Source organism: Numenius arquata, chromosome 11 (assembly GCF_964106895.1).
Source record: "Numenius arquata chromosome 11, bNumArq3.hap1.1, whole genome shotgun sequence".
Taxonomy (NCBI): domain Eukaryota; kingdom Metazoa; phylum Chordata; class Aves; order Charadriiformes; family Scolopacidae; genus Numenius; species Numenius arquata.
The window spans coordinates 16,794,220-16,819,436 of NC_133586.1; the positions used below are offsets into that span (position 1 = coordinate 16,794,220).

At 35.4% G+C, this 25,217-nt stretch overlaps 1 protein-coding gene across 3 annotated transcripts in view; it reads right to left on the reverse strand.

The window, feature by feature from the left end:
* LRRC49 (leucine rich repeat containing 49) overlaps positions 1-25,217 on the reverse strand; it is a 50,516-nt gene that overhangs the window by 6,638 nt on the left and 18,661 nt on the right. For all 3 annotated transcript variants that reach the window (XM_074155496.1, XM_074155495.1, XM_074155493.1), the window contains 6 exons: positions 24,519-24,580; positions 16,796-16,943; positions 9,833-9,916; positions 5,619-5,770; positions 2,544-2,781; positions 1,062-1,247 (listed from right to left, as the gene is read on the reverse strand). In XM_074155496.1, the coding sequence (XP_074011597.1) occupies positions 1,062-1,247; positions 2,544-2,781; positions 5,619-5,770; positions 9,833-9,916; positions 16,796-16,943; positions 24,519-24,580 (870 nt within the window). The remainder of the gene's footprint in view (positions 1-1,061; positions 1,248-2,543; positions 2,782-5,618; positions 5,771-9,832; positions 9,917-16,795; positions 16,944-24,518; positions 24,581-25,217) is intronic.

Here is a 25,217-nt window from a genome sequence, read left to right on the forward strand (position 1 = left end):
GTACTTTCTCTACTAGTTAATTCAGGTAAGCTCCTTAACCCACTCCTGCTCTTCTGTGCAACTAATGTATGTTTTACAGAACTAAAACCAAGTAAACCACAACATTAATGCTATGGCTGTATCAGATAACAAGTAAAATATCTAATTCAAAACTTATGATGATGACGATGACCAGATCTAAACACTAAAGCTATGCATTATTTTTGCTCTAATTAACTTCCATAACATTCCATTTAAACTTATTTAGCATTTAAAATTGAATGCACATTCAAACATTGTGTTGTGTCGTAACTATTCTCACTCCCTTTATGATCAAAGCCCAAGTAGAAAATAACTATTTATATGCTTGAATAAATTTACTTTCAGCTGATGTAAAGGGGAATACAAAGTATAAGGAATAGCAATATTAGTGTCCTAACTTTCTATTTAAACATAAAACATACCCCCAACAAAAAGACAAGCAGAAAATAAATAAATGAATTAATAAAAATCTGTTCGACAAACTTTTTCCTGTGATAGGCTTAAAGAACAAAATATTATTTTAGCTACATTTTGTAACACTGGAAAATATAAATAATCATATGCTGTAAACTACTAACTAGTCTGATAAACTCACATTTTTGCACAAGTATTCAGTGTCAGCACTGTGAATATAATATAGTAGCACTTCTTAAAATCAAGTAAAATCATGCAGTTCTATAATATTTATTTTTTTTTAGAAATGTGCAGAAATAATAGCAAAAAGTCTTCCCTTCAAGTATATCCCAACCACTCAGGTACAGACTCGGACTGGCATTTGCAATAGCAAACATTTGAGACAGTACAATTTACGGTAACTAAGAATGTTACCAACTCTACTAACTGTAACATAGTGCAGTTGGACTTAAATGCACAGAACAAAAAAATTATACAGTGAAGTCTACTTGCATTTTTCCCCCCGTAATACTGAAAGGGCATTGACAGGGTTCTGCTCATTTTATTAGCAGTTAATCTGCTTTTTTAAAATCAACGCTAATTTATCTTGTAAGACCAATAGTAAGAAGGAAGCAACACTGTCCTACCTTTACTCCATTTATCCTCTGTAGATTAAAATGGTTCAGTCTAAACAGAACATAGTATTTCCACAAAGTAAAGTTGACAACCGGATTTCCTTGAGGATCAACGGTCAACTGTTCAATGCGATGCATCTGGGCTAATGCATTGAATTGCTGCAGCATCACAAGATTCGTCTCCTTAAACTTCAGGTGCTTAAAAAAAAAAAAAAAGAAAAGTCAAACCACAATAAATTAAATATGGAAACAATAAAGAGTGAACACAATGATTCCTATTCTGTGCCACTCAAACAATTCTCAGACTCAAAGAGTCTTTAGGTCTGATGAAGCAACTGAGTTTGCTTCATTTGAGGTCTTTGTGGCAAAACACATCAATGTATCAACCAACTGGTGCATTTCATATATTTAGAAATGTCAACATTACAAGCCCCTAAGCAATTTATAAATCCTTTAGTAACAGCACTACTATTTTCAATGTTGCAGAAAGCAGTGATACTACTTGAGCAATATTTATTGTAATTTTGCAAGTAAAGTAACTGCAACATGCACACATAAAATAAATACAATGTATGTTTTTAAATATTCTGCTTTTTTAGCCATAGCAGACTGGCGTAAGGTCATACCCTACTGCTTCTTAGGACCACACCATACACTAGTACTCCTATGAGCATGGTATATTTGGCTATGCGGTACCACTATTGAGGGAAGGGTAAGGAGGAAAAATTGATGGTGAAGATAAAAAACTTAGTTGAGATTCTCTATCCTCCCCAAATTTTTCACCCCACAATTAATCGTTTCATTGAGATAGATAAATTCGTGGAGAAGACAAATCTATTTCTCTCAATGAAACCATTAAGTTCTGCTATACTCAAAACCTTAAAAAGAAGCTGGGAGCTCAAGCAGCAGCATCTGAGTAACAGTTGCTTTACATATGTTATCACTATTTTACTATTTCCTTCAAAATGACTGGTTTAAGTGTCCAAGAAAAAAAGGAGTACTAAAGGGACATCTTGTTTATGTTGTTGTGCTTCATCAAGAACTGAGGATTCCAACAGCTGTATTGATTTAACTAGCTATTCCCTTTGAATTTTGCCTTTCTCTTTTTATCCTACCAGCTATGAGATCTTTGGACTCACAACACAAATTAAAGTCTCCTGATACCATGGATCCATAACAATACTGTAGAATAGCAATACTGTATTTACACATCAGTTTTGCAACTTAAAAATAATCAACTAGGTCAAAGGAATTCAGAGAAATAATAACCAGTCTGAAAAGAAAACACTATCCTGTGAGAGAATCTAAATTAAAGTCTTGATTTTTGAGAAGTATCAAGTTAAAGTCAGTGTTACAGGACAGCACCAAGCAAATACGTTATTCACAAATGTATCTACAGAAAGACACTCAAGGGTGACTACACTAAATCCAGGTTTTATTAGAGAATACATATTCCATAACTGTTCACATAGCTGAAATTTGAGGCACTCTTACCACAAAATTAGGAAATTTTATCTTTAGTTTTGTTAACACTTGAACAATTTCATCAAATTCTATGAACATAAAGGAGACTGTGACAATAACTCCAGCTGTTTGAACACTCCAGTTTCGATCCAGGCACTCCAGTGCTCCAGCACCATACAAACAAAGAGTGTCTCCTTCCACTTCCACTAAATGGGACTCAAGAACAGACAAGCCTTGGACTGCACTGCTTAATATAGTGTCAAGAGACCTGTGGAAAAAAATAAAAATGCAGTGATCTAAATAAGACTGAGACAGTAACATCATTCTACTGAATGACAGTCCTTTCATTCACCAAAACCGAACTGTCAAATATGATTGTATTTCTCAGCATTCATTCATTTGCAGTACCCAATCTGGTTCAAAACCATTAAAAGATAGAAAATCCAATTTCCATCAAGCAACACTGCAGATGTTCTACTCTGGTAGAAAGGCTCTGGGTGTATTCATGTTGGACAGGGAGGGGAGAGGAAAAAAAAAAAAAAAAACCAAAAGAAAAATGAAATCACTCATATTTAATAACCTGCTTAGAAATTTTCACTCAGAATGCTAACTTAACATATTTTGTGTTGCTTTAGATACCTAAAAAAAATTTCAAACAATGTATTTATTCAAGCAAAGTCACCTTCACATTCTGTTTGCTATGTGAAATGTAAAAGTCATGACATGAGTAAGCACTTTAAGAACAAACAGTTGTTAAAACAAATCCAGGATAACGCTATTCACAGTACTGAAGAGTTATTTTTATTCTTGACAAGAGTTTCACTCCTTCCTCAAACCCGTAAGTCACATCATTAGATCAGGATATCAGGATTCATTATTCTGCTTACAGATGAGAATAATCTTATGGTTTATTATCCTTGTTTAATCCTGAATTAACAGGGATGAATAAGCATTTCTTTAACATAATCTGAGCTTTCCAATTCACAAGAGCAATTTTAAAATTAAGCAGTAAAATCAGGTATTGTCAACTCTCATCTCTTTGCATCTAACTTCCAACACAATACATTTGGCTGACTGGACCTGAAGTGCACAGAGAATTCAATACGAGAACAAATCACAGGTTTAGAAAGTCAAATCATCATTGTTATTATTTTATTCTTTACTACCTTCCTAATATTTTTAATGTATTTTGCTTTTTTGACTACTAGTGATCGCTTGACTGATATTTTCCTGACAAAATCAACCAGAACTCTAAGATTTCACTCTTGACTGGAAACGTTGAGAGCCCACCACTTCATATGAGAAGCCGTGATTACTTATCTATGCTGAATTCCACCTGCCATCTTATTGCTTAGCCACTCATCTTGAAAATATCTTCTGAATTTCTTCACTATTATAAAACATGGTAGTAGATCAATGTCAATTTTAACTTAGAAGGGGTAAGAGAGCAATAAGGCTTCAAGGCCAAAAGCTGCAGTGTTATCTACAGCTTCTTAATTCTAACACACCTTGCCACATCTCCATTAATCTGTTTAATCAAATTGGTGACAAAGATCACTATCACACTTCCATTTCTCTAACCAGTCATGAAAAGAGAAAAATTCCAAACCTAAGTCTCCAGTTCAGGAAATTAAATGCACATAGTTTGCATAAGGGTATGATAATATATGCAAACGAAGCACACAGTTAATTTTCTTAATAATGGGGGTTAAAATTTGATACTTCAGTTGATTTCTACAACGCATTCTAGAAATCTTAAACTACAAAAACTTTCACAAGAACATGGAAACAGATTTTATGCATTACATTTTTTTTTTATTATAGCTTTGACAAAAGAATCCTAACATTTGTGGTCAAGAATAAAACTACAAGGAATAAACCAATTTTAGTCACTGTATCCAGCATAAGCAAAGGTAGCATTACACCAAGATCTTCCCTACAACTACACGGAAAAAGTCTTAATGTGTTTCTTAGAAGCATGATTTCAAAGCAATGAGAACCCGTTCGTTAACAGGACAATGCTCAAGCTACCAAAGCTACATTGACTTGGTCACGAGGGATGATTACTAAGATTGAATTAATTTGTGAAGAAACCAAGAAGCCAAGAAAGCAGTGGCTAAACATATCTTCAGGGGAAAGCTTTGGAAGCACAAGAACAGAAAGGACTATAGCAATTTAAAAATGTTTAAAAAAAAAGTTTCAAAAGATGCAGCACAATTGGAGATAAAAACCAGGTCCAGCCAATACTAGACGGGATCTCAGATGAGTTCTTTTGTGAGAGGCAAAGACTTCCTGCCTGTACCTGATGTTTCCAGTGTTGATCAGGCACAGCAGGAAGCTGGATTTGCTACTGAATTTGCGCAGAATATTTTTTCTGGCTTTTGCCTGAGCCAGCCAGGTTGCAGGTGTGCTAGCTTGCTTTTAGCCAGTCCAAGTCACACATTCTTCACTAACTTCTGCATTTGGTTTTTAAATTACATAGAATGCCAGATGGCCACCTTTTAGATGCAAATAAGCAAGCCACAAAGCGTATCACAAAAATAACTACCTTTTAAACCAACAATACAAAAATTATCTTAGGAATAAAACAAAGTCAAAGAACTGCTCCTGTTAAAATAACACAGGTATGAAAGCGCTCTAATAAGAGATGCTGCTGTTCAAACTAAGAACACAAATTCAACATTCTGTTTATGAAACCTCTTGATACACAAAGAGGTTACAAACATTTGTAATGCTTGTACATCCTCATTTTGTTCATTTCAACTGAAGGCAACAATCTAAACCGTCAAGGAAACATACAGCCTTTAGAAGATTCAATAATTCATATTTAAGACTTATTGCAAACATTAAGCCCTCCCTTATTTAGCAAAATCATATAATAATTTAGCTTGCATTTTTTTAATTGATGAGTTGCTGCTATATTACTTATTTAATATATGTCATTTAGTACTAATGGCCAACAGGTTTAATCTCAAAATGAAACACCTTTTCAGGACCAATTTGTATACATTACTTTTGATAACGAAACACAGTGAGATCTCAGATGTGAGAAGTAGTAACATGGAATATAAGACAATATGCGAACATGTTGGCCCAATAAAATACCTGCTTTCTTCAGGAAATACATATGCAGCGCTGCCATTGATCTGACAGGGCTCATTATCTTTATCTTGGTTTAAAGAAGCCACAAGAGCTATTCGATTCTGCTGTATCTCCCACTGACGAGCAATGTTACAGATTGTTAACCGTTTCTTTTCCTGAAACAAGATATGAAAGTCATAGTAAGTTATTACAGTGCAGTATCAACACACTTGTTTGTTCTGAAAGAAATATGCTGCTTAATCAAAACATTTTAAATGTTTTATATTGAAGAAATTATAGTGATGGTTGGTGGTTATGCATTAAAATCGATACATCATTCTAGTGCTGTTTAGCATAACTGCCAGCAAACAATGATTTCACAAAATCTGCAATAACAGACACAAGAAAAGTAACATAATAAATCCACAACTTGTAAAAGAACAAAATTAAACTATTTAGTTTGGATAACCACAGAAGTCTCATTTTGATAGTCTGGGGCTACTTGTAATACTCCTCCTGGGAAACAGGGACGACTGCTTGTCCTTTCCTCCATGCTGCTAGAGTGACCCCAGCACTTCAGCTAAGACAATTATGCAGCTGCTCTTCATCTTAGCAGTAATTGCAACATACTCTGCGTGGGGGGAAATGTTATCTTCTGAAAAAATGGAAAAAGTCAATTTTATAAGAGGAGAAAATGAAACTCCCTTCGTGACAGACACAACGGCTACAACAGATCCAAGTTTAAAAAACTATTACAAAATATTTTAAGTAGGTTTTGTATTCTAAATAGGTCTTGTCAATGAACCAGTATTTCAAAAGACTATTATGTACTTGTTCTTGTATAGTCATGCAAATCCTGTCATTATCTATGACTCTATATATAGGATATTATTCTAGTGTATCATATAGATATATATGATTTAATATATCCGATTTAGCATATTGTAAAAGGTTGAAGAACAAGGTGCTTTGTAATAGCTCAAGGACTGGCCACTGAACTCTCATCAAATGAAAACCACACAACATGCATAATATCAAAGGGTAAATCCATTGTTAGTTTCACTTCATTTGGTTTTTCTGAACCAGAATTAATTCTCTGGGAGTCAGCCATCTCACTGGTACACTGCTCTCAATGAGACTCCAACAGTGGCTCAGAATTTCAGAGAGGAAAACATTATAGAGGAGCTTAGCATAAAATAAATTTACATCCACAAAACATGGAGAAAACAGTATCAGTCAAAGCCAATGATTTCTTGTTTTATAATATCATACTCTAAATTGATTTTACTATGGAAATGTAGCTTTCAAGTCTCCACAAATTAACAATCTTAATTTAAAGCTTCCCACTCTTAGGAAGTATTAAAAAAGCATGATATGTTAAGAATATTTTAATTTCTGTCCTATACTTCAGAATATGACTATTGGAACTGGAATACAAACAAACATCCTGATATTTTGGAATGGAGGGGGGAAAAGGCAAACCTGAATTTGCCCTATGTGATATAAACAGCAGTTCATAGGCAGCCTGGGTATTTGTCACTAATTTTACCCATACACAGAGGAACGATTAAAAGTGCATACTCTTCAGATGTACTAATAAATAGTCTACTTCAATGCTATGAAATTTTGGATTGAAACAGCAAGTACTTGTTAGCTTCAAGTTGCGATGATCTCAAACTGGGTCTAAAAGAATCTCAGGCAAGGTAAACTTCTGTTAACACTTATTTCCTTTGAGCATAAGCTAACCACCTTCATCAATTTCTTACCAGTGTTAAAAGCCTGTCTAATATAATAATTTTAAATTTCACTACATTAGTTCCTGTCTCCTTTAGAATATTTTGTTAGGCTGATTAAGATAGAAGAAAACACCAAAATACTGATTAGGATTTAGAAGGCTGTACTAAAAATGTTGAAGGCTTCAAAGGCTGGATTCGTACAGAGCTTTGAAAGCTTCAAGAATTCATTTAACAAAAAGCAAATTTTAGAAGTGTGAAGATTCTGCTAGCAATAACTATGTCTTGTTCCAGTAAATATTAAGTTCAGCCTCTGTTGGAAAGGAATTACACTCTCTGTACATTTCAAAGTACATCTCGAACTTCCCCAGAGGAGTGTTTTAAGCAATAAAAAAAGTAGCCTGGAAGAAGAGAGATGAAGATACTCTGCTAGTAGGGTAGGCAAGTATCAGCAAGGGAAAAAGAAAATATGACATTGCTAAAGTTAACTTTTTTGGTACAGTGAATACAGGAAAGTAGCCACTGTTTGGTACTGAATGAGTGTTTATAATTTCATTTACACTGCATATAGTTTAAGAAAGTTTGGAGGACAGTGACAACAAAAATTGCATAATATGATTCACTAAATATTTTCTTCAAATTTAACTATGAAAAAAATCTTATAGTTCGCAACTTTTTTTCACTGGACATTGTATCTATGAGCATATTTGTTTCTTTCAATTCAGAGCTGTTGAACAAGGAAAAAGAAACCAGAGTCATACCACACAAGAACATACCGGTTTATGCTGCTTAACTATTTGAAGATAAGAAAGATACTTCAATTGAACTACAAAAATCTACAACTTAATGTTGAAATTTGAGTAACAATGGTATGATACATTAATAATATTTTTTTTTCTTCTAAGAGAAGAAAAAACTTCTAAGAGAAGTTTCCACTAGCAAAATGCACTGAAAAATCTAGGCCATCAAGACAAACAATCCCTCTGCCACCAGGAAACGTTACATCAATGGTTAAGAACATGAACTACAAACAAACACTTTCAATAAACACCTACTTTCTGTCCAGTCCAGAGACACACTTAGCCTTTCAACAGCCTAAAATAGCACTATGTGTGAATATTATTTACTAATTTCCCATTTCTTTATGTTACTAAGAACTGGCACCAAAACTTCAAACCTGAAGAGACTTTAAATAGAATCATAGAATGGTTAGAGTTACATCAGTATCTTGCAGAAAAAAACAAACCAAACCAACAAAAAACAAACCACCACACTGCTAAAAAAAAAAAAAAAAAAAAAGGACTGTGTCTAACACTCCTTTTTTATATTGGGTTCTGGGGTGGTTTTGTGGGGTTCGTTTTTTTTTGGTTGGTTGGTTTGGTTTTTTTACTCTTTTTTTTTAACAGAAAATCAAAACATATATGGATACAAATATATAAGAAAACAAAATATATTCTTGGGTACTAGACATGAAATTCTATTTTATCCCCACTCATATATTTAGGTTTCTTGGTTTGGTTTTGGTTTGTTTTTTGTTTTTTTTTTACATACTTAAAATGTCTTTTAATATACTATTAACATTCTGTTTGTGTCTTTTTATTTTTCAGAGTTATATACATTTGGTACACTTCTTACAGCTTCCTGTAATCACTTTCAGTCTAATCCCCTTCAGGAAATATGATTTTACCCAGGCAACTTAACAATATGGATACAGGAAAATTTTTTGTTTGTTTTTCTTCCAAACTGAATTTTTGTATAACCATTACTGGATGACAGTTTTAGGCATTTTTTTTTTTTCTCCAAAGAAAAATGATTTGGAGACAAATGGTGATATTTACACAACAAATAGAATGAGATACTCTTAGATCCTTGAACTTTGGTCTCCTATTAGCAATACAGGTCATTTAGTCACCAGCCCCATAAGAGTATTCTGGAGTGACCTCAGTCTCCCCTGTTAGAGCTATTCCATCTCATGTATAGAAGCATTAACCAGGCCAGGTGGTCTGGCAGGTAAGCATTCTTGTGAACAAGAGGACAGCTGGAGTCTAGCTGCTGCTCGGATGACTGCTTAACTCTTTCTACAAAAAGGAACGACTTCAACAGGAAAGAATGAAGGAAAAACTACTTCAGAACACCCTGCGTGGCAGCAGTTAGAGCACTCACCTGAAATGAGGGAGACTAAGTTCAAGGAATTTGAAATCACTGAGAAGTCCTTTACTTTATTCTGGATTTACTTTATCTTTGGATTTCTGAAAATGAAGTTTGCCATCCTTTTACATATATATCACACTCATATGTTCAACTGGGTTTTTTTGCTAAAGTGTAACTTGCATAGTTGACTGAAGAGAGTTTCATTTGTGGAGTGCACTGCTTAAGCTGTAAAAAAGAAAGTTTAAAGACACAGAGGTATGTTGGGATATGCAAGAACTACAGCAAAAACCATTAGGATATTGATTATTGCTGCAAACTGGTTTACAGTAGGCTTATATCAGCTATAGAAAATACCTTAAGTAAGGTCTGTTTATGGCTTTCACGCTTCCTTTCTTCCTCTTTCCTTGCTGCAATAGATGCCATACGTCTTTCTTCTTCCTGGATGAAAAAAAGAAAAACAGCTTCGTAAAAGGAGGAATTAATAGGGTTCTGAAAAGTATTACTGATAAATTAGTAATATATTTTTGTGTTGGTATTTGAAATGCAAATTTTAATACAATTTTATGGGGTTTAACATTTTAATGTTTCTAAATATTATTTAAACCAATAAAACTGGTAATTATAAATAAATCAAGAAATAGATGTCTACTCAGATGCAAATACTGAAGATAATGCTATTTAAAAGCATTTAATAGTATTTATAAAAGTCTTTGAAAAAGTATAAAGCATACGGTGAGTGAAAAAGAATATTTTAAAATATAACAGTGCATTGTATCTTTGTAGTAGTTTTTGCAATTAGTAGGATATTTTGTAAGAAAAGACACAGAGCTAATGAGCTGAACTCTATTTATGCTGAAATCATAATCCAAGAATGATTTTCATCATTATAAACTGTTTCCAGGGGCTTACTTTTCTCAATCAGCAACAGAACTTGAGAAGAAAATAATATTTTCAGAGTTAACTACAGTACATTAACATTATTTCTTATCAATATTATTACCTATTCAAGAAGAAGTTTCAAGAAGAAAGCCACTGATTCCTAAATAATGAAAGTCATGTAAGTGAAGATGCTTAGTTTTCCTGGTACAGCAATTTAATACTGCAATACATCCATATTAGGTTGAATGCTCCCTGTTTACAGAAGTCTAAACATTCTCACAGCACAGTATTTTTAGAACGTATATTTTCCAAGTAACAAAAGAAATGTTCACTATGAAGTAAAAAGTGTAGAGTCCTTCCAACACAAATATTTGGGAAGCATACTTTAACTTATTTTGATTTACTTCACATGCCATTTGGGTGTTTCTATTAAAGTATCTTCCCAGAACATACAGAAAGTGTTTTGATTTCTCTCAAAATAGAAAGCTCCTGTCCTAACCTCTTCACTTTCCCTTTCCAAAAAGTTATGTGTTAAGAAAATTAACAAACAAAAACGAACAGAAAACATCATCAACCATGAAGACAGATTGATATGTCAAAATTTCTATATAAATAAAACATGCCGTGTTGAGAGCATTATAAGAAGCACTAAGCACATGGGTGAATGCTTACTGGAAGATAAAATGAAACAGGAACTCTCCACTTAGCATTGCTATTGCATTTTTAAGAAAATAATTTCCAAAGCATAAGAAGTTCGGTTCACATAGCAAACTTAATCTTATCTGTGTACAGCTCTCCTGAAACCCATTGACATACCATGGATTTTGACATCAATCTGAAAGATGATTAAACAACAAACTTCCAAACTGTTCCTCCATGACGTTAACCTAATATGCATATATTAAAGAAGAGGAATACCTTAATGCAGATTAAGGCATGAGACTTTGGACAGAGTAAGCTTCTCTAACCCAACTGTATGCAACTGCATGCAATCTAACTTTTTTTTTTGTTGTTCTGAAAGCAACTTCTGGCCTTTTCAGGGTGAAGTCTGTTTGGCAGCCTCCTCTGCTACTGGGCTTTTCAGTTCTTCCTAAACTGGGTATTACCAAGGGGCTGGTGTCACAGAATTACAGAATAATCCAGGTTAGAAGAGACTTCAAAAAGTCCCTAGTCCGTGTTAAAGGAGGATCAACAATAAATACATAATTAAATAGAACCACACATAGATACAGAAGGCCTTCAGGATCCCAATACAACAAAATACCACACAATGAAACCCAAACTCCCTGAATGGGAGGGTTCAGGGTGAGGCTATGAAAGTCATAAGATAAACCCCATACAGGTATATGCCACAAATATGAATGTATAATAATTAATGAAAAAAAAAAAAAAAGTAGTTTCTCAAGATATGATTCAAAATGTTAAGAACTACAAACATGATTCTTGTGACAGCAGTTTATCCCAAATGTACTGAAGTTGTATTTACTTTAAAAACTCTCAAGTTTTAAAATAAAATATAAACACTAACAAACTACATTAGTGATATCTTTCTACAGAAAGTGGGTTAGAGTTGTTTTGAGTTTTTATAATTTCCTAATTAAATCTCTTAATTTGACCTTGCATTTATGTTTTTATAACTTGGCTTCCTAAAGAAACAACCTTTTTACAATTTCAGTTTCTTAATCTTCTCTAATGACTTTTCAACACATTGAACATATTATTAAAAAGCTTAAAGTATGTTTAGAAGTCTCAAATTAAAGTTTTTGTTCCCTAGAAGTTTGATTATATAAAATTGGTATGCAGAAAGAAGGGACATGTAAACTGGTTTTCCCACCAAGGGAGAGGAAGGAGAAATTATCCATTCTATTTGGCAGAAAACAGCTGGCCAGTTGTCACAAACTCGGCTCCAAACTGAGGTATTGTTGTGTTTCGCACTGGGGAAGCAAGAATCAGAGAACAAAATTATACTAATCTATAGGAAATTAGCCCTCATTAATTTTATTCCTTTCAAAACAACTTAAGGTTGGGATTTCTTCAAGTTTTAAGGCAAACAAGTTCCCTAATTCAGTTTTTTTCTCAGCTTCCACAAAGATCCCTTCTTACTCTATCTTCCACCTAAAAGCCTTCCCTTAATCCGGTCCAAATGCAGACTTTATGACACTATCTTCCATACATGAGGGTCTACTGCTCTCATTGAAATCAGTCCAGCATACAAAAAATGAAATGAATGTTTTTAAAAGTTTTTTATTAACTTAATAAGACTTTTTTTCTTGAGAAAGAGTTTATCCCAATTTCAGACATAAAAAAAAAAAGAAAATATATCCTAGCTTTACTCAGTCTTTCCTCACTACTGCTTTACCATTACTCAAACGAGTTTTCAACAAATGATAGCACTTAAGTCATAGGAGAACAAGATCCTAAGGTAGCGCACAAGGAATGCAGCATTTCATTTCCATCATACATCTACCTTAAAATTATTCAAATAACTTTACTATGATTAGAAACAGCTATAGCATCCTTGATATAAACTACTTTAGGTAATGACAACGGAAAAAACAAACAGGAGAATATGAAGAATGGCCTGGAATATACACTTAAGCTTTCAATGCATACAAAGGCTCACCACAATATGCTTAAAATACACAAAATTCAGCTCACTTACATTTGCTGAAGGGAAGCTACTTTTTGTCATGTAGAGCACAGAGGCTGATTTTACACAAGAATGAAGTAAGAATGTAAGGATGGTTCTAGTAGTAACCATCTAGTAGTCACAGAAAACAACGAGTAGAAATTTTTTAACAAATAGTTCTTTAAGTGATATTTGACAAGGAGATCTATCTCCATTTTTATTTTTAGTATTAATTTAGTATATTTTTGCAAGACCTGATTTAGGAGAGAGGACTTAGATCCACAAGAATGACTCAAGAAGTTCCTGAAGTATCTTACTTTCAAATGGAAAAAAAAAAAAAGAAAAAAAGTAAGGGTCCTTCCCTAAACAAAAAAAGCACTCCACGGCGGTGATGAAATTGATAATGAACTCTATTCCGAACAAAGCAGAACCTACTCCCTCATCAGCAGAGAAATGTCTAAGCAAATAACCAAAAACCAAACACAGCTCTCTAAGCATCCAAACCCTCTAAGAACTCAATGAAAAGAAACAAAGTTTTACTGTTAAAAAGATACAGCTTGTCTTTCAATTTGGAAACCACAGCACATCAAAAAAAAAAATGTATATACACTATATATTATATATACACATATATAAATATACATACACTTAACAAATTCTGTTAAGAAAGTGTCTTTCTTAGTGATGGATAGCTAGTGTTCCTGGTTAAATAATTTCTCAGTAAGAAATATGTACACATTTCATTCATATTTTAATATTTTACTACATGTCTGCAGATAGCATCTGCTTACTGTTATGAAAGACTGGAGGAAAAATATAGGTTACAGCTAAACTGTAAGCACCACTGGCTAAGACCACCTTTTCAAAAGTTCAAACTACAAAAAGTATTCAAAAAGCTTCAATGCCCAGAAACAACCATTATAGTACATCAATCAAGCAATGCAAATGCCTACGTATGCAACCTGAGCCTGCTTCCACTGGAACACACTTCAATTTCACATACGCCATAAATCAAGTCATATTACACCACAACTGGAGTAAAGGCATCACCATTACAGGCACTGGTGGTTAACACAGGTGACAGTAATCTGTCCAGCCACTGCACTTCAGCCTCCTCCCTACTCTTTAAGCCTCTAGAGCGATCTATCAAAGTTTGAGAAAGTAAAAGATTTCCATTGAGTCGATGTTTTAGATACACAATACAAAGTGGCTGGGGTTTTCAGCTGCAACTCATCTCCTAGTGTGGACAATGACTAAGTGTTTACAGTCTTACAGGGAAACTCATTACAGGTGACTAACCTCTAACCTCCACTGATTTCACCACCATTGAGTCCATGCTTCAGTGGTTTGAGCTTAAATCTTACATTCAAAAATGGCTTAGGAATGAGATGGCCTTCGAAAACACCAACTTCCTCACAAGTCAGGCTTAAAAGTTGTCATAATATGATGCAAAAGGCAAATCTGCCCCGACTTAGGAATATATAACAGTTACAATGCAAAAGCGTTTTATTCCAGGAATTTGATTTTCATGGCAGCTATATGTTTCTGAATAGTTCCCTAAGGCAGAGCAGAGGCAGTTACCACAAGACTTCTGCTCTGAGGTTCTCCTTCTCCAGAGAATCCTATAGAAAAGACCTAGCACCAAAGAGCACGTGTCTTGAAAACAAAGTCTCTTACAAACTTTTGAAAATACCCTTCAGATTTCATTCTTTCTTGAAATAATTCTCTTGTCCCAATGAAGTTACCAAGTAAAGAAAAGTTAGAAAGCAGCAGTAACTACTGTGTAAAACTCAGTTCTCGAGTAGAAGAGCTTCTGAACAGGTTAGTGAAGAATTCCTAGTCAAGAAAAGCCGATATCCTGGTCCAACCCTTGGTTCTTTAGAAGACAAAGCAATGCTTAAGTTCAAAATGATCTGGATGCCCTTCAGACTAATGAAGAAAAGATCCTAGAAATGTAATTAGAGTTCAGGTATACTAATCGAGTGAGGAAAAGCACATACCCAACACTGAACTTCCACTCCCCCGCCATGTTACATTTACCCTTACAGCCGATGGCTACAGCATGTTGCAACACTAGGCAGAATAGCTGGATTTGGCATTACCAACTGTCTAATTTTATCATAAATATCACGGTACTTGTTATTTTTTCTTAAAATTTCAGTTTAAGTCATATAATTATATGGGTAATAGTGTTTATTGAAGAAAACATATAGCACCCTCTACATGTAGAAAATGTTAAAAAAAAAAGTTCTCAAGGCTCAAAAACCAGAAGGCAAATAAAAAGAACACAAAACAAATTCTTTTTACAATTAGATTTATGAGCAGCACAACTGGTGAAGCCTGGTTTTCTATGGCTTTTTGTCTTGTAGTTGATTCTCCGATGTTTAACAAGGTGCGAACCCAGATTAAGTTTTTCCCATGGCTGTGCATTTCTAACAGCTTTTCCCCCATTCAGATCCCAGAGTCTAAGAAGAAGTTTGAGCTCTTTCTACAGTTTTTCCCGTCTCTGAGAGCTCTACCAGGATCCCTCTCCTCTCAGGAAGGGGCAGGGGAAGGAGAGTCATTTTCTTTATGTGACTCAAGTTTCTGAAATAACACTGAGAAAATGATCTTTTTAAAAGCAAAGCAATTAGCAAGTATTCAGCATTCAATTAGCAAGTAGTCAGTATAAATACCCCAAAAACCCCAAACCAACCCACAGAATACATATGAACAAACAAGTATTTAGTATTTTCAATGCTGGGAGTAAAATTCTCATGTCCCAAACCACTTAATATTTAAAATTAATGTTTTCCACATACATGTTATATTTTATGTCATAATTGGCTCTGTTTTATACTCATGGTGGACTGGCTACAGGACACCAGGATAGATGGTAAAACAACTGGTGCAATTTATGATGCAGTACAGCCTTGTACAAAGCAAATGAGCATTTAAAATAAGGTATATGTATCAGCACCTGATCAAAAAAGATAACACTGCAAGACTGTTGTTGTAAAGCATGGTCTAGTTGTTATCTTGCTGTTGGATGGATTTTTCTTGTAAGAAGGTCATGCTTATACATCACTTTTAAGTAGACACGGAAGAATTATCATGGCTATTCCTATACTAAGAGATAAAATAGTTGACTTCTTAGTAAGGCTCCCACTGATTATCCTTCATCCTCTACCTTATGGTGTATTTTCAAAAGTCACTAGGAGACTTAGCTGTCTGCAAATCCTCTTTTCCTTACCAAGGTGACTTGAACTCGAGCAGCAGAACCAGAAGTGAATGGGGAGAGCAGCTTAGGTAAGGGAGGGAGAAACACACACACACACACACACACACACACACACAGAAACAGTGTGATCACCAGGTTTCCTTAGGGAGGCAGACTAAAGAAAGCAACAAGATTCTTAAGTGAAAGAATATGCCAGTAACGCCGATTTTAGGACAAACAGACTATTCCTTTGTAAGTAATATGCTGTTCCTTTTCAGCTATACAGCAAACCAGGGAAGACCGTGTTCAGAAAGTTCTAACCAACAGCTTTGCAGATTCTCTCATGTCACACAGCAATTTACTAATGAAGAGTTTAAGCATTTAAAAAGAAACATGTTAAAATGAAGGACGAAAGCATACCGTTACACAATACCGAACAAAAGAAAAAAGATTAATGTTTCAAATATTGTAATGTCTATAGAACATTTAATTCCATACTAAATTAAGAAAAAAAAGTGGTATTTTTAATACACATATATACACAGAAAACCCTGCATTTACTTCTGAATTTAAGGATCTAGTAAGTTTGACAAAAACAGAAATTTCTTACTGTGATTCTCTTCATATCTAGCTGTCGGAGCTGCATCATATGATGGAGAACAGTGTGTTTGTACCATGTCTCCTGAGCTATTGGATTGCCATCAAGGGTGATATCTGACAAAGATGAGGAATCAGCAAGGCACAGAATATCCTCAAAACTGCAACCAAAAAAGTTTAAAGTTTTAACGTCAGAGTAGGAAGAATTTTGAGATGGAAGATTTTATTTCTTAAGGATAGAACATTCGTATTTACCTGTACTGAAAAAAACCTCACCCATCAATATTGTGTATGATAAATTATTTTGAAATACCAACGGCTGCTGCTGTTAAACTTTTCATCTCTTCATATACGGATAAGAAGAGATGCAGAATAAGGAGAACTTGTTAACTACAGGAGTATAGTTTCACCCCCCCAAAAAACCCCCTAAAATAGGATACATATCTACTCATATTCCAAAAATTAATACAAGGTGTATTTGCCATCAAAGCCAGCATGAAAACCATGGAAAATACAAGAAAAAAAAACCAATCACAATACCACAGAATGATCCTGGGTGTTTGTAACATCATTAAATATCAGAAGAAAAACAATTACAAAAGCATCATATTGTCTTCAAAACAGATCTGTCTATTGCTCCGAGTCCAGTTTACAAACACTAACAAGTTGGCTTTTTGGACAACACCTGACTTAGTTTCCTGAAAAAAATAACTGGCCTGTGCAAAATGTATTTACAGATGTACAGCCTGTATCATATTCCTTTCATTGAAGATGGAATGTGAAAAGAAAGCAGCTGACTCAGATGAAGAGTATTTTTAAGCAATAGAGAACTATTTAACTAGATTTCAAAAAAAGCTGACTTATAGTTAAAGTTAGTTATGTAAGTAAATATGGTTTCCCAATGCCTTTTAAGAAATTGACTACAGTGTATAAGCATACAACTGTGCACCCATCCTTATGTGCTTCAGCCTTCATAAGTCAAGTCTGTGTTATGAAGGGGATTAAGTACAAGTGGAAAATATGAGATAATTTGAATTGGTGCTTTTGAGAATGAAGTTTAAAAAAAAAATCTCAAAATTACGAAAGAATCAATGATGATCACATAAAAATATAAACAGAGGGTCACTTTGCTAGATAAACAAATACTTAATGACATTCTGAAACAAGAGACCACTTCCGAAGTGGAAAATATGGAATTATTGCCTTTTTTTTTTTTTTTTAATATATTCTGACAATCTTACTGATTGTATCAACTGGTTATAGTTCTCACTTTTGGCAGCAGGAAAAGTCTTCCTCCACTAGTACTTGGACGGATACCAAACCTTAAATATGCCCTGAACTTAGGGATCAGAAATCGTCTGCAGTACAGATGTTCTTATTAAAGGCTGCCATTGAATAAAGTGGCAACTGCCTTTATCATTGATATCACTCAGCTTTCAAGAAAGTATACTATAATCCATGGAGGACTAACATTCAGCTGCAAAGGGCTTCAGATCTAACCTAGAATTTTAAAATAAGATATCCCTGAAAGATTCTAGGTATTAAACAATTTCTACAACAACAACAGAAAGAAATACCGATAAAATACAATAATATAACCAAATAGCAATCAGTCTCAAGCAGCAGAAGAAAGCCCTGACTAAGCTAGGAGTAAGCGAGGATAAGTAGTAGCTAGCAGGAGTAAAGAAAAGAAATAACCTAATAAAAAAATCTCAAAAACCCCAATGCAATTAGTACAGCACACAAGTAACTCTTACACTATATACCAAATGGATGCAGCAGAAAAATGTCAGTGAAATGGAAGATTCTACTACCTTTATGCTTAGTATATTAAAACAACATAAGAACCGATGGAAAACGAACTACGTCCAGACTCCAAGGCAGTGAAGGTGCTTAGCATATCTGAAAAATTAGGTGTTTTGTACATGTGGTTAAAAAACAAGTTTGATTATCATTTCCATTTCCTTTCGATAAAAAAGGTTGCGTAAGCACAGTTTTGGAATATCAGGCTGACATACTACTTAAAACATATACTCCATATGTCCTGAAGATAAAAGATAATCTTCCCAAATGACACAGAAGTTAGCTAAGCAAACTCGTAAACGTGTTAGAATAAGAAAAGACAACTGAATTTCTGTTGGGCTAGAATAGATTTTGCCTGACAAACAGGAAAATTTTTTGGTCTTCAAAATTAGTTTCAAATAATGTAAATGTACTTATTAAAAGCATTATATATATTTATTCTAAACACTTCCCACCAAACATTTAACCAAACAGTACTTCTGCCATTACATGTGATTTACAGATTTTTAATAAAACCAAGGTCTTCAGGAAATGACAGAAAAGTTGAAAGTTTGCTAGTGTTTTCAAGACCTTCCACTCATACATACTGCTGTGCTTTGAAATTCTCAGTGCCTCAGCACACCAGAGCGTTCATTCTGGAGCTAAAACAGATGTGCTTGCTTTATGCTGCTTTTCACTGCCCTATTAGCAGCTCAATTTTAGAGTAAAACAGTAGTGCAAAATAGCTATGTTTTCACATCTTTGTATACACATATGAAAAACAGAGCTTTCAAAATTCAGTGTCAAAAACTTAATATACTGTACTTGTCAGACTGGCAACCTAATCCTAAGCCAAGCAAAGCTTTAATGTAATACACTTACCAAACAGCCTGCATACTTTACAAGCAAGCTTCTGTCTGCTTCTCAGCACGCAGGCTGCTGTGACAGAGCCAAGCGGCGACCACCCCACAGGAATCAGAGGCCACGTCTCAATGCTCTCTCTAGCCTCCATTCACCACAAAGGAGTCTAACCTGCTCGTGAAATTCAAAGCAGCTGTGGATGATGCCGTTTCAGACTGCTTCAGTCAATCTTCTTGAGTGGAATGTCTGCTTCTCTTTCCAAAAGACCTTCTCCTGCAGGAGTCCCAGCAAACAATGGCAACCACCTCTCCTTCCCTATCCTCCTTTCTTCCTAGATGAATTTATCTTTGCTAAATGGTAGTTTCAGCAACACAGAAACAAGTCATGAATTTGGGCTAAACTACTAAAAAGTGTTTGCTGGAAGTCTTTTTAGAATAGATCACTTTTATATCTTGTGTGCATTCCCAGAGTCCTGCATCCAATTCTCCCCTCTGCCAGAGGGGATGCAAACCCACTTCTCCTGCCTCATACGAGAATGTGGCAATCACTAAGCGGCAGAGAATTCTGGAGTGGTGTAATGACAGCAGATGTCATCTACCTTGACTTCAGCAAGGCTTTTGACACTGTCTCCCTTAACATCCTCATTAGAAAATTAAGGAAGTGTGGGCTAGATGAGAGGGCAGTGAGGTGGACTGAGAGCTGTCTGTGTGACAGAACTCAGAGGGTTGTAATTAATGGAGCAGGGTCAAGTTGGAGGCCTGTAACCAGCGGTGTCCACCAGGGATCAATACTCGGCCCAGTCCTGTTCAACATATTCATCAATGAGCTGGACGAGGGGACGGAGTGTATCCGCAGCAAGTTCACTGATGACACCAAACTGGGAGGGCTGGCTGACACGCCAGAGGGCTGTGCCGCCATCCAGTGACCTGAACAGGCTGGAGAGCTGGGCAGAGAAGAATCTAACGAGGTTCAACAAGGGCAAATGTAAGGTCCTGCACCTGGGGAGAAAGAACCCCAGGCACCAATATAAGTTAGGGGTGGATCTTCTGGAAAGCACTACTGAGGAGAAGGATCTGGAAGTCCTGGTGGACAGCAAACTTTCCATGAGCCAGCAATGTGCCCTTGTTGCCAAGAGGGCCAATGGAATCCTGGGCTGCATAGGGAAGAGTGTGGCCAGTAGGTCAAGGGAGGTCATTCTTCCCCTCTACTCTGCACTGGTGAGGCCACAACTGGAATACTGTGTCCAGTTCTGGGCTCCCCAGTTCAAGAGAGACAGGGAACTACTGGAGAGAGTCCAACGTAAGGCAACTAAGATGATTAAGGGATTGGAGCACCTCCCTTATGAGGAAAGGCTCAAAGAGCTGGGGCTCTTTAGCCTGGAGAAGAGAAGGCTGAGGGGAGACCTTATCTATGTTTACAAGAATCTAAAGGGTGGGCTGAAGGATGATGGAGCCGGACTCTTTTCAGTGGTTCCCAGCGATAGGACGAGGGGCAACGGGCACAAGCTGGAACATAGGAAGTTCCATTCAAATATGAGGAAGAACTTCTTTACAGTGAGGGTGACAGAGCACTGGAACAGGCTGCCCAGGGAGGTCGTGGAGTCCCCTTCTCTGGAGATTTTCAAGACCCGCCTGGATGCAGTTCTGAGTAATGTGCTATAGGAAATCCTGCTTTAGCAGGGGAGTTGGACTAGATGATCTCTAGAAGGTCCCTTCCAACTCTGACAATTCCGTAATCTCAGCCTCCACCAGTGACACACATTCATATGTGCACATTTAGTAGGTAAGAGCAGGACACGGGAACACTTGTCTTCTGTTACAGCCTGCCTACTCAGGAACACAGTTGTTCCTTCTCTATACATCTGCATTAATGATTTTTTAAAAGCATGTTCCACAAAGGGGAAAAAGCCCTGGAGAAAAGAAGGTAGGCAACATACTCGCTGTAGTCTGACAGAACACCCAACAGAGAACTGTATGTTCAAAAAACATTCAGGGAAAGAAGAAAACTCGGGTTTTCCCAGGTTTCTAACCACTAAGCTACTGATGGAAACAGATGTTACCACAGTCAACCTTTCATTCCCCTTGTACTACTTTTGTTCAAATATTTAATAGAATATTTATAAAATTTTCATTCTGCTTAGAAAAAAAGATATTTTCTTATTATTGGGCTAAAAATGTCCCTTCTCTCAGGTTTCCAATTCAGCAACCAAATGAAGAAAAACAATTACACATCCTTTGAGCTGGTATCCAACGATTTCCATATGGCTAGACAATGTGCCTTGCTAAATGAAATAGCCAACGTAGTGCTGCCCTGGACAGCAGTGTAACTGTGAAAATATGTATTTTGTTTCCAAGATTAAAAAATGGTCTTCCCTATTTTCATATTTTGAAATATGAGCAATAACCCTCCTTCTGAATCTCAGTGGCATCTCTTTCCTGAAGAAAATAGTTTCTGTAATCTCTTCCCAGTACCTCATGACAAATTCAAAATGGGATTTCTCCCCCTTCTTTATAACTAGTTCTAGAGATACGTATATTGCTTTCAGCTATCAGGTATGAACGCCTTCAGTTTAACTCTTAAATTTTTGGGAGGTGAAACCAGAAGTAGGACTTCTTGTGTTTCAGATCAGCATCAACTTTTACAGTGTTCAGTTTTAGCTAATATTATCTTGCCAATACAATCTTTTTTTACTAAAAGCTCTGCAGAGAAGCAGCAGCGTTCTGAGGCCTCCTTTGAAGCAGGAGGGAAAAAGAATGTCAGTGATTAAACCCATGATAGATTTTCATGCTTTAAATAGTGACAATTTTAAAAAGGCATTCCCAAATCTTTTACTGAAATATTAGTTCATATATGTCAGTATGTATCAATTTAACACTCAAGGATTTTTGCTGACATACAAAAATAGGAAGCAGCAAAACTTTCCATGGAAGCATTGCCCCAAAAATGCTATTTTTTTAAAAAATGATCACTAATAAATATTTTAATGAACCAGTAACATAAATATATCCAGCTTTTGGCAATATATTTCGTTTCCCATTTGCAGGTTGTATCTATGCAACTACAGATAAATGAATTAGAATATATGTGTATCAGTTTGATTGTCTAAAGGAAAAGTCAGTTGTATAGACACAGCTGTTTCTAGGAAAAGTATTTTTTAAAACTACCATACTATTACTGGGCACACAGCAAACCCAGATAAGCGACTCATATAACCACACAAAATCATTTAATAGGGTTGTAGGAATGTTCAGATGTAGCACATCAATTCACTAGTATTATGGTTGCATGTAACTTCTTCAGTCAATTCAAACAGTATCAAGCCAAGTATCAGAACACAGACAGTCAAGAGTATCGTTTTCCTGTTAGAAGCATATCTACCACATAAATCAGGAATTAATGGGGGTTTTTGGCCTTCAAAACTGCTATATGCAGTAGAAGGTTATTATTTCAAAAACCCAAGCTAAATGTTATCATTGAAAGAAATTTTTTCTTTGTTTTAAAATCATCTCTGGTAAATAAAGAGTTAAACTGATCCACCCACCTACCTATCCACATATGTATACAAATGTATAGAAGAGCAAAGTCTGTCTTTACATGAAAACTAAGACTAGATCTATCAATAGTTCAACTGAAGCCCCAATGAATAAATGACAACAGTCATGATAAAGTACCAAGAAGCAAGCTACCACTTACATAAAGTTTGAGAAATCTACTTTAAAACCTCACAGAAAAACTGACACATTTTTCCTTCTTTGCAGACTGTTAAAATGACATGAGCTTGCATCAAACAACCTGAGAAAGGAGTCAGAAAGCTACACAAAATATACCAAGTATATAAAAAGATACAGACATTCCACTGACTGCAGTGATGCTCCCTGACGGCAAGAGAGCCAGTACTGCAGTCCCCTCATTGTTCTTGCCAAGCTAAGACATTTTGTAGAAAAGCAGAAACAAAGGGCACGTTTCAGTTCTGGAAATTATTCAAGAGAGGCAAAATGCTAACCCTTTCTCTTGTAGATTAATTAAGGGAAGCGCATATTAAAGATTACTGCAGTTCATCTCTGATTTTTAAATGTTTAATACCCTTGAGTATTTAAGGAGATGTACTGCACTGGTACTTTAAGAACCTAAGGAACACAGACAAGTAGGTTGGAGCTGTCTGCAAAAGCCATAATGCAGGTCAACTTAAAATATTCAAGCACCTATTACAATAAAAGCTCATACTAAGTATAACATTTTACAGAGAACGCAGATAGCACAAGGACAGCACAGTATTGCCAATAATTAGAACATGAAGCATCTTTCCCCTATCCCACATTAAATCATTTGATTCTAAGCAAAGGCGGCTGGTGGTGATTAAGGGATTAAAAAAAAAAAAAAAAGGGATATACCAAACTGAAGATAATGCAGGCTTTTTTTTTTTTTTAAATATTGGCATTAGTATAAAAGCAGACTCCAAAAATGCATGAATCTGGATAAAGCATAGAAGACAAACATTTCTATCTATTTATAATAAAATGCACTTCGTAACTTGAAACTGTAGAAGCCCTGCTTTGAAAGTTGAGCTATTCTGCTTCTGCCATCTGGCTTGAAAGGGAAAATAACCATGAATATATCATATCTTTCAGACTTTATTAATATACAGACAAGTAAAACACAAGCATGAAATAATCTAATCATTGTAAACAGAATCTGACTCGGCAGTTTGTGTACCTCCATAAATACAGGGATTGTATGTTAAGTATAATATGTACCTTATGTAATGTTGCTTTAACAGATATGTAGTTTAAGAGTAAAAATATTTACAGAACTATTTTTAATTTTGATCCTCATTGTAAGCAGTATAATTTTAAAATAAAAAATAGAGGCTTTTTTGTAGAATACTTGTAGTACAGCTACATTTAAATGCAAAGGGTTTCAAGAATTTTTATGTTTAAAGTAGAAAATACACAATGGCTTGATTGTGCTATCTGATATGATAGAAAAAAAAGAAGTACCTGCATTCATAGTGTTTGAATTTAGGTTTTAATGAAATACAGCTCCAATAGGATACTTCAAATTACTGATAGGAAGCAAACTGGTATTTCCCTTACCTAGATATATTGTTGAAGCTGAGGAAGAGACGCTGGAGACGGGGCAAAGTATCCACATCTTTCTAGAAGGAAAGATAGAGGTATAAATTCAGTAGCTAAAAGTAGCTTTTGAATCTTTCTACTTTGCCTGATGAAATACTTTCATTTCTATATGCTATAACCTTGCTGCACCATTGATTTCTGTTGAATGTGCAGCTCCATTTCTCCCTAGTGCAGACTGCAAGGGAGTGTTTCAGTGCAGATATCTACTCTGCAGAACGAGCTGCATCACTTGCAAAGCAAATGATGTTAAGGAAAAGAGGATAAGGCTGCTGCTCGTTTCTGAACAAGCTTTTGGGAAATAAGCCAAGGTGCAGTCTCAGCATTTAAGCTGCAGGATAAACACACTGTAAAACAAAAAAAGTTCATTTTATGACCATGCTGAAATAAGGTTTTTGAAGTGCAATACAGCAGTGCAATTAGCACTACCAAAGAGCAGTTGCTCTTCTGCCAGAGAACAATCTGAAGGACTCTTTCACCTTTACGATTAAAATTTACAAGAATGAATGAGTTTCCAGAATGAGTAATGGTGAATTTAACACACGCCACTAAAGACCTCTGCAGAAAACCTCTAAATAGCAAATAGCTCAAATATTAGTAAGATGAAACATATCAAGTAAGATCAAACTTCATTTATGAAATATAAATCCATAGTGGCCA